The sequence below is a fragment of the Arachis ipaensis genome, chromosome B04 (genome assembly GCF_000816755.2).
Source record: "Arachis ipaensis cultivar K30076 chromosome B04, Araip1.1, whole genome shotgun sequence".
Classification (NCBI taxonomy): Eukaryota; Viridiplantae; Streptophyta; class Magnoliopsida; order Fabales; family Fabaceae; genus Arachis; species Arachis ipaensis.
Window position 1 is genome coordinate 110,487,048 of NC_029788.2, and position 10,859 is coordinate 110,497,906.

At 32.2% G+C, this 10,859-nt stretch overlaps 2 protein-coding genes across 3 annotated transcripts; both read left to right on the plus strand.

Annotated features, from left to right (window-relative positions):
- Positions 2,470-5,922, plus strand: LOC107639602 (CBL-interacting protein kinase 2). Of its 2 annotated transcripts, none has more exons than XM_016343148.2 (2): positions 2,470-2,666; positions 3,872-5,922. In XM_016343148.2, exon 2 carries the CDS (start codon positions 4,306-4,308, stop codon positions 5,683-5,685), a length of 1,380 nt encoding a protein of 459 aa, XP_016198634.1. In that variant the 5' UTR covers positions 2,470-2,666; positions 3,872-4,305; the 3' UTR covers positions 5,686-5,922. The 2 variants fall into 2 exon arrangements, with proteins under 2 accessions (XP_016198634.1, XP_020977215.1); XM_021121556.1 differs by lacking the exon at positions 2,470-2,666 and adding an exon at positions 2,708-2,965.
- Positions 7,568-9,362, plus strand: LOC107639601 (40S ribosomal protein S25-3; the record flags this gene model as incomplete). The annotated part of the gene is given in 3 exon segments (XM_016343147.2): positions 7,568-7,642; positions 7,875-8,009; positions 8,967-9,362. Coding segments are annotated over 3 exon segments (324 nt in total), but the record flags the coding sequence as incomplete, so codon positions are not given.

A 10,859-nucleotide genomic window follows, 5' to 3' on the forward strand; every position in this document is an offset into this window, starting at 1 on the left:
TGAATTCGAATTTTTGAATTTAATTTTAAAAAAATATAAATTAAAGAATTCAAATTCTAATTTTTTTAAAATAAACATTAAAAAATAAAAAACGTCGGATATGATTTTTGATTTTCTTTTTAAATTAAACAATATAAATGGGCGTGTGAGTTTTTTTCACACAATCATTTAGCTAGCCGAAAAGAAATAGGAGGCACCTATTTCTTCAAGCCCATAGTAAGAAAAAACTCTACCCAAACACAGGCTTAAAAAAAAAATTTCTATGCTTATTATCTAAAAAGTAACCTAATTTTTTTTATGTTAATGCAAATTAAAATCTGAAAAAGTACACTTTATTGTAGGATAACTTATTTATTTTTCATTAATGATAAAATGAAATTAATTTACATTCTTAATACAAGAAAATGGTTAAGTATAATTTTAGTCTCTAACGTAGAGGCCGGAAATTTATTTCGTCTTCGGTCTTTTTTTCGTTATAAAATGGTCCCAAAGGTTTTAGTTTATTTTAAAATCGTCATTCGGACGAAAATATCATTCTCCCTTCTTCCCAAAATCAACCAAATGCAGAAACAGAAGCAGGCAAAAGCAGAATGCTAAAATAGAAGCAGGCAGAAATAGAATGCAGAAGCAAAAAACAGAAGGTATGAAACAACATCAACTAGAAGAACAACACCAACAACAACAATGGATAATGAAGCAACAACAAAAACAAAACCAGAAGAAGAAGCAAAAATGACGAGCGATGCGCGAATAGCGGCAGCCGCACTGAATGCGGTTTCCCCTTCTCCATCGCAGGCGGCAGCAAGCGCAGCGGCGCGGAGAGTGGGGCGCGGGGCGCAGGACGCAAGGAGCGGCGGCGCTACCTTCCCTTCCCGATTCTCTTTCTTCCCTCTCCTCCCCCATTCTCTTTTCCCCTCTGGTTCCCTTTCTTTCTTTTTTTTTTTTTTTTGCTTTTTGTTTTATTTTATAATTTATTTAGGGAGAGGTAATGTTTTATTTTATAATTTATTTAGGAAGAAGTAATTTGGTAATAAAAATAAAAAATTTGGTAAAAAAGACAATTTTTAAATAAACTAAAATTTTTGGGATTATTTTATAGCGAATAAAAGGTTAGGAACGAAATAAATTTTCGTCCTCTATTTTAGAGACCAAAATCGTACTTAACCCTACAAGAAATATTAAAAATTCAATCCCCCCACCCTTATACATATATAGGTAATTTTTAAGTATGAATAAGACAAGTAGTCAAGTTTAACTTGCTTTGCATGTTAATTAAAACTAATAATGAATGATTCAGTGGACTAAACACTCAATTCTAGTTGGCAAATTAGGTGATTAGTATGTCGTTAGATGGAACTTTGCTTCTAAGAAAAACAGAATATACCTTATACCTTATATATTTGATGGGTTGTTGAAAGCCTTCCACTAGCAACAATTTTTTTACAGTTTTTAAGCAAAATATCTTTGCCCATTAATAATAATAGCCCAATATATTTTAAAATAGAGGAGCTACAAGACAAACATAAATGATTGGCCAGCCTCAATATAAAACTATTTATTTGATTATTTCTTAAACTATTCTGGCCCCTGCATCTAACTCACATAATAATGGCCCCTCTCTGTTCAAACTCACCTTTAAAATTTCAGAGGGTTTTTTTTGGGTTCTTGTATTGCATAATATAACAAGTCAAATTTGGCTTTTCAATTAAGGAAATTTGTTATAATATTTCCTAAAATAATTCAATTTGTTACTCATAAATTGTGATGTCATGCAACATGCGAACTTAAATAGAATTTGCAAAAATAATTTTTCTTTCAAATAAGATTTTATATTTTTATTTTCAAATAATACTAGATTCCAATTAGAAAAATAGTGATATTTTTTGTAGTTTATTTTAGAATATTGAAATTGATTTTTTTTATCATATAACTGTTTTAATTTTTTAATTTGTTTGTGGGTAATATATATATTAATTATAATCACAAATTATACTATTTTAAATTAAATGACTTATATAATGGTGATCTTATTTATTGTTATAAATGCTAAATTGAATAAGTAATTATTATTTTTGATTTGGAATTAAATGAGAATAAAACCAGATATTATTTTTGTTCCTTAGATAATTATCTTTTGGATTTTAGATATATTATCTTTTGGACTTTAGATACTATTTTTATTTGGGATTTAGGGTTTAATGAGTGACATACTCAAATATAAATAGGCAGGTTTCAGTTCCCAATATACCAAAGTCGTCTTTGTTGCTCTTTTGTTATCAAAAGAGTCACAATTCAACTGTATAGAGATACAGAAGGCTTTGATTGAGGAAGATCAAAACAACCACAATATCCAAACTCTTAAAAAAAAATAATAATAATTAACAAATGAAATATATAATAAAAAATGTAGGGAATAATAATTAGGTCACCATCAAAGTGAAAAACACAACACAAGTTTATATAAGAAGCACCTAATAAGGCATTTTGAGATTTCTCAAATTTCTCTCAATCAAACGTTCAAAACCACATCACTCTCTTTCTCTCTGATTTTCTCTCTTAATGGTTTTTCTGTTCCTTGTTCTTGTTCAGTTGTTCCAAATTTCCATTTTCATTGCAGCCACAGAAACAGAAAACCAAACAATCATCAATCTCCAACCCTTTCGCAGGTAAATTCTGTTACCCTTTATCGTTTCTGAGGTTTTTTCTCTTTTTATTTTTGTTTTTATTTTTTTTATATATTCGACATGCTTATTACACATCATGATGTTGTATCAAAGTTTGAAACTTTATTCGTTTTTGAGCTCAATTTGATTTGATTTGGTTTGCAACACGGCACGGCATTCTCTAATTGTTCCTCACTGTTTTGTTTCTTGAGAATATCGCTCACCATGGCTTCTGAGCTTCCTAATTACTGTGCAATTTCTGGGTTTTGTTGGAAAATTATTCATGTTGAGTCATAATTTGAGTAAGTTTTTTTTCCTGCTCATAGATTTGAGAAATTTTATGCTTAATGGGATGAGGGAAGAGTTGTGTTTTGGGTTATAAAATTTATTCTCTCCTTAATTCTTTGATGAATCTTGGTTGGTTTTTAATGTAATCCTCTCCAATGGCAACTGCTAAAATTATCTGTTTTTATATTTATTATATTTGCTGCTACTTTGCTTGTTTTCATTTATTAAATACTTCTGATATTGCACACAATTTTGCTAACATTCTTACTAATCAAATAACCATAAATCAAGGATTAAAAAGAATTAATTGGAAAATAGATAGTGCGTGTCAGTGTTCTTATGTAAACCAGCTGTTTGATTATTTGATTCACTCAGTTTCATTGCTTCTGCATGACTCACTGCTACCTTTGGTTTGGATCTATTCATTATTTGAAGTCATATGCTTGTGTCAATATTCAAGTTCACACACTTGTTTTCTGTTTCATGGTCTTGAATTATTTACTTCTAATATCTCTAGAGCCAGCATTTGATTATAATATTTGTACTAGAGGACGCTGCAAATCAGCGGTTGTTAATTTCCCTTCAAATTATATCCTATAAAATTATCCCGAAAAGCCACCTTGGTGTTGAAGTTATGAGATTCAATCTTGGTACCACCCAGGCATTTGTTCTGTATACATTCAAATTGTTAAAGTCCAGCACCTAACTGATGTCATAAATATTAAAAGAAAGTAAGATTACGATGGCATATATGTCGGTATTTGATTCATGTACTTGATCTCACCTAGTATTTGAAGGCTTAGCTATTTCTATTGTTTGCTCCAATCAACCGTAACGTTTTGTGTAGCTTAAATATCCACAAATTATATATAATTTATTTATGTTACTAAGTCTTTTCTTTATTTATTTCTTTCTTTCAGGTGTGCCTACTAAATTTTGCTGCTGTGTAGTTGAAAGTTAACAAGTTTCTGCTTTGTTCTTTGGTAGTTCTTCAAAGCTTTTTAAGAAGTTCATCATCTTCAGTATTTTCTAGTGTCACTACAAAACCAGGGAATGCTGAATGATGTGCTTGCAAGTAAATAGTTCCTTCTCGGAGTTTAATGAGGCTTTGGCTCCATCTGGGCTAGCCTTGTTTATCCTTGATGAGATTGGGTGTTCAATCCACTGCCGACGTCTATTTTTCGCTCATGTGCCGGTCACCGGAAATCTCAATAGTTGTTCAATGCCAGAACATGAACTTTGTGAAGATGGTTGATCTTGGAGAATCTTCTTAATCCCCATTTTGGTCACTTAACTACATCTACTTAGTGTATTATAGCACTGATTTCAGCATCCCGTGTAGGTCTTACTAGAAATGGAACAAAAAGGAAGTGTGCTTATGCAGCGATACGAACTAGGGAAGTTATTAGGCCAAGGGACCTTTGCAAAGGTCTACCATGCTAGGAACCTTGCAACTGGCATGAGTGTGGCCATTAAGGTAATTGACAAAGAGAAGATATTGAAAGTTGGGATGATTGAACAGATTAAGCGTGAAATTTCGGTGATGAGACTAATTCAGCATCCGCATGTGGTGGAGCTTTATGAGGTAATGGCCAGTAAAACCAAAATCTACTTCGTCATGGAGTATGCAAAAGGGGGTGAGCTCTTCAACAAGATACTTAAAGGAAAACTCAAAGAGGATGTTGCCAGGAGATACTTTCAGCAACTGATTAGTGCAGTCGACTATTGTCACAGCCGGGGGGTGTGCCATCGAGATTTGAAACCAGAAAATCTACTATTGGATGAAAATGAGAATTTGAAGGTTTCAGACTTTGGATTGAGTGCTCTTGCTGAATCGAAGCACCAAGATGGATTACTCCATACAACATGTGGTACGCCGGCCTATGTTGCGCCAGAAGTGATAAACAGAAGGGGTTATGATGGGGTGAAAGCTGATATATGGTCCTGCGGGGTAGTCTTGTTTGCTCTGTTGGCTGGTTATCTTCCATTTCAGGATAAAAATCTGATGGAGATGTATAGGAAAATCGGTAAGGCGGAATTCAAATTTCCTAAGTGGTTTGCACCTGATGTTCGCCGATTGTTGTCCAAAATCTTGGATCCAAACCCAAGGACAAGGATATCAATGGCCAAAATCATGGAAAGTTCTTGGTTTAAAAAGGGGTTAGACAAGTCTGTGATTACTGCAACTGAAAACAAAGAGCTAGCCCCTCTGGATGCCGAAGATGTTTTCGACACATGCGAGAACTGTCCAATTGCAAAGCCCAAGAAAGAGCAGGGAAAACCTTTCAATTTAAATGCCTTTGACATAATCTCTTTCTCCTCCGGCTTTGACTTATCCGGTTTGTTTGAGGATACTGAGCAAAAGAAAGAGGTCCGGTTCACATCTAACAAGTCCGCCTCGACCATATTCTCTAAGTTGGAAGACATTTGCAAGCGCTTTCGGTTAAAAGTGAAGAAGAAAGACGGAGGTTTGTTGAAGTTAGAAGGTTCCAAGGAAGGCAGAAAAGGGATCTTGGGCATTGCTGCTGAGATTTTCGAGATAACCCCACAGTTCCATCTGGTAGAGTTGAGAAAGGTCAATGGTGACACAGTGGAGTACAAGAAGCTTCTGAAACATGACATTCGGCCGGCACTCAAGGACATTGTTTGGTCATGGCAGGGAGAACAACCACCACAGCATGAAGTGGTGCCGGAAGAGCAACAACAGCAGTCTCATGTTGTGCCTAGTTATTAGGTGCTTGATGTGTACTATGCAAACTACTTGGATGTTGTTTTTACTACCTAGGGTGTTATTATGTTATAAGCTTAACTATGTTATGATCTTGGTCAAGTCCCCTTGTTAATTTGACATATAGTCAGAAATAAGGTGGCTAGTTCAATCTCTTGTACAGATTGTATAACTGAATTGCAAATTTGACCATTTGGATCTTAAATTCTATTCTCATTATCAGATTTTAGTATTTTGTTTTCACTGAATATTGTGTTCTTTCAAATGGCATTTTCTGCATTTTGAAGCTGCAATGATCTCATGGCTTTACTGAAAGCACCATCCTCACAACCTCCATGGTGAAGGGAGGGGAATGAATCCTTTCACGTTAGAATTTTATATGATCTTATCATATAACTACACCCAGGGATGCAATTATCAAGTTATTTGGATGTTAGAAAAAACAAAAACTATTTTCCTTTTTTTAACTTGAAGTGGAAGTTTATGTAGCAAGAGTGAATACCAGGTCAACAAGCAATTGAGACCATTCATGATGGGTTTAATTATTATTAATCATGTTGACATGTTGGGTTCAACTTTAATCTATCTACATTATTTTCTTCGAATGAAGCAACAGTCATCAAATGATAAGAAGACAACTGAATAAATCAGTGTCAAGATTATAGTGACAAATTACATTATTATGGAAAATATAAACTTGTATTTAAGCAATTTATAAAACTACTGTTCAACAATCTTTTACAAAAAGATTCTCTCATAAACAGCTTGAAAACCAGTACCCCACAAAGCATGAGTTCAACAACAATGCACAAGAATTCATAACAGTGACGTCTTTTCCTGGTTCAGCCCACAAATTGTTAGAAACAATGGGTGTAATGTCGATTAGTCATTGTCAAGCTGGACCAAGGTGGTAATCAACTACCGCATTTAGTTTTGGTTAGAACTTAGAACATGCTCAACGTTCAAGGCCAAGGCTTTTCAAGTAACAAACTTCTTTTATTTATTGAATTTAAGGATAAATTATAAAAGATTTACTCGAATTATTTTGCCTCTGATAAAAATATTTTTGAATTTTGTTATCGATAAATTTTTTTTTAAATTATTTAAAAACGCGATAAAAATGTCAAAAAATTATATTTTTATATAAGTGACAAATGATTTTTGTATTTAACAAATCGCATACGTATTTGATCTACAATTTGATAGGAATAGTTAGATAACTATTTAAAAAAAATTTGACTTTTAGATTTTTTTTATTTTTTAAAAGAAATATTGGTTGTTGAAAAATAAATTACAAAAAAATATATATACTTAGCGAAAGGAAAATATTTTTGCCAGCCCTAAAATACTTCAAATGTATTTTCGGTGGTTTACCTTGAATTTAATTAACCCGCTATCAATAATGATAGAAAATGGAAATAGAAAATGTTTTCACTAATTATACACTATAATTATTAAATTTTTTTCATTTTCCATTTTGACTTTTCCTTTTAAGAAATATAAAATATTAGAAATAAAAACAGAATATTGTTCACGAAACAAAATATATATATTTTTTTCGGTATACCACGAAACGCCGAATATGTTATTTCAGTGGGGTTTTTTTTTTTTCATTTGCTTTTCAACTTTATTTTAATAGTGGGCCTGAAAATAAATGGGCCTTCCAAAAATCTCATTGTGGGCCCATCCGTGAATTTAACATCCAAACATATAATGAACATAAAAAAATTCAAGGAAAGAACCCTACCTATATAGTTTCTGAGCTTCAGTTCCTAATTCTCAGTTGCCAATTTCACATCCCTGCTATTTTCCATGGTGCGAATCTCTTCATTCATCTCTTTCTTCTCTCATATGTAATTGCCTAACTGTGTTCTATTCTCGATTGCAGGCTCCAAAGAAAGATAAGGCTCCTCCACCATCTTCCAAGCCCGCCAAATCTGGCGGTGGCAAGCAGAAGAAGAAGGTCCCTTTTCCTTTTTCAATTTTCAGTTTTGAGTTTTTTTCTATATTTTATATGATTGTTATTATGATTTGGTGTTGGTGCTAATATGATTTTGTATCAACTATGATGTGATAATTAGGGTTTTGACTTGGGCATATTTAGTTATATTGTATATCTGAATTTGATGATATATTTTGTTTTGATTACGTAATTAATAATTTCTAAGCTTGAGAATTTGATGTGGAATTAACAGAAGTGGAGCAAGGGAAAGCAGAAGGAGAAGGTGAACAACCAGGTGCTGTTTGATCAGGCTTCATATGACAAGCTCCTCTCTGAAGCACCCAAATTCAAGCTCATCACTCCTTCCATTCTCTCTGATCGTCTGAGGGTACTTCTCTCTTTCTTTTCTCTTACTTGTTTGAATAGATTGAAAAGTGATAGCGTAGGTGTGGATGTGTTGTTGTTTTGATGTGTGTTCTGTAGTAGGATCATGGTTGTAGGTTAGGTTGTGATTTGGATTGTGGCCACTTCTTTATACAATATGTTCTTGAATGTGTGTTTTATTCTGTTGATCTATTCACATTCTAAGTTCGTAAGACTAGCACTAATTCAAAGTTTCAAACTCAGCAATCATGCTTGTGTTGGTGTTAGCTTGCATTTTTTGGTGCTAATCCTAAGAAGCTTGTTATATGCAAGACTGATTGGCACTATAAATGGTTAGTGTTTTTTTTTTTTAATGGTAAGTTGTAGTATGTTGAAGAGGAGCTTTGGAGCAACGGTTGAGTTGTCTTCGTGTGATCTCAAGGTCACGGGTTCAGCTGTGGAATTACATGACACCCTTTTGCACCGAGCTGCTTCGTTTTTTTTTTTTATTATTTTGAAGTTGTAGTATCATAAGTTCAGTTGGTATCCTCTTATGAGAAAATCAAGACAATGACTTCTCTATTAGATATCGCGTGCTTGTATCTTGTTGCTTCTACATCATATTTTTTTATTTATGATTGTCAACTTTATACTTCTATCCAACTCAATCCTTTTATTTTCTAGATTTGGTTTCCCTCTTAATTTTCAATAAGATTGTTGGTTTATATGGATATAATTCATTAAACTAAACTGTAATGACCTTGGCATTGATATTTTTGGTTAACCATTTCCATATATAATGCTTGAGAATCTTTTTCTTGATGGCATACTGACAATTTTGATTGCAACATTTGTTATGGTTTCATATCCAATGCATTCTCTAAGCATAAAACAATTTGATATTGATTCTCATGAGTGCTACAGAAGCAAGGTTCTATCCTTTCCAAACCAAAGAAGTCATTATTTTCCTTTCACTGTACAGATTAATGGGTCACTTGCAAGGAAGGCGATAAGAGAGTTGATGGCTAGAGGTTCGATCCGGCTGGTGTCCGCTCACGCGAGTCAGCAGATTTACACTAGGGCAACAAACACCTAGATGTAGTACCGCGCAAGATCAATGAAGAAATTTTTGTTTCAGTTTGAGATGTACCTCAGACTAGACTAATGTTGAATGCATCTGAGGTTTTTTTTTCTGTCCTTGATAATATATATGGCTTTTGTTTGTTTATCATTTTGATATTCTCGCCATGTTTGCAATCTATTTAGTTGAATTGCTAATTTGGTGGAGATTCAATTTTGCAACCGACTTGTTACTGTTGCGCCGTGCTTAGTATTTTGTTAATTTCTAATTCGACCTGGAAATTCATTTGGGTATGGTTATCATGACTTGAAATTTAGTATGAGTAGTGTATGACCATCAAATCGCAACTAGTAAAACAATGTTGTATCTTCGAAATAAATGTCTAATAATATGCTTAATATAATTTAATGGAAAAAAATTGTTTTTTCAATTTTATTTTATTTAAGTAATAAATTGGGCTGACTAAAGAGGTCACATTTTCTTGTTTGAGGGTTTTTTTTTTTTTTTAATGTTAGATAATGCAAGATACAGGACAACAATGGTTTTTTACTTTTGGGTAAATTATTATTTTGGTCCCTAATATTTGAGGAGATGGTTTTTCACTTTTGGGTAAATTATTATTTTGGTTCCTAATATTTGGGGAGTTTGATTTTGATGCACTGACAGCGTAAAATATTTTACACAGTCATGTAATTGTATCTATTCTTGTGCAATCGCATCCATTCTTCTTCATGACCAAAACTATTTTACGTGCATGTGTAAAATTATTTTATACTTATAGTGCATCAAAATTAAATTCAATGTTTGGGTTGAATTTTAATTTTGTCCCAAATCTATTTCAATCCCAAAAACTTTCAAACATTCTATTTTAATCCTAAAAAAGTTTTAAGTAGGTTTAATGTTGTCTCCATTAAATTTAATACAAACAATTTGCATATTGAAGAATTAATAATAGCATTTGATTTTTGTATGTAAGTAAAACCGATCCACTAATAATTACTAATATAATTTTTTTTTTTATTTTGAAGCGTTGATAATTGATTATTAGGATTTAGAATTTTGTACCAAAAGAAAATTGAGTAGTGTTTCAAAAAGGTTTTTGTAATGTTTTTTTAATATATGGAAAAAAATATGAATTAACTAATAACGTTAATAACGCTTACGTCTTTCATTCCGTTAACTATTAGTATCAAATTTAAGACACTATTAAACATATTTAAAAAACTTTTTGAAATAAAAATAAAATCTTAAAATAAAAATAAGATGTTTAAAATGTTAAAATCAAATTAATATTTAACTTAAACATTAGATCAAAATAATATTTTACTCTTAACTTTAGTGGTCAGTTTCCGTGCACAAGGGCTAAGGAAGAAGTGGTCAGTTTCCGTATTTTGTTATTAATGTGCCGATGGAAACAAGGAATTTGGCTAGTAAGCATTATTTCTTGGAATTCGATCTTAGACACAATAGTGTTTAGTTATGTATGCTATACCAGTCAAAATGATTAAATCAATCACTTCTTAAGATTATAGTGTCGCTATTATGTGAACTTTTCCTTTGGTTAAGTAATAGGATAGATAGCTAGGTCTGAAAAATTTTTGTAATTGATTTATAGTTTTTTTTTTAAATAAAATACTATATGAAAATTTTGTAATAGATTTATAATTTTTTGAGAAAAAAATGATAAATAATTTCTTGAAAAATTGAAATGTTAGTCTTGTAGTTCCTAAATCATGCAAAGTTGCAATATTAGACACAATTCATTATTTTCAATATTTTATCCTATTCGGTCAG

Bases quoted from the DNA above. Each gene is read 5' to 3' on its own strand.
- LOC107639602 (XM_016343148.2), top strand. From the start codon at position 4,306: ATGGAACAAAAAGGAAGTGTGCTTATGCAGCGATACGAACTAGGGAAG.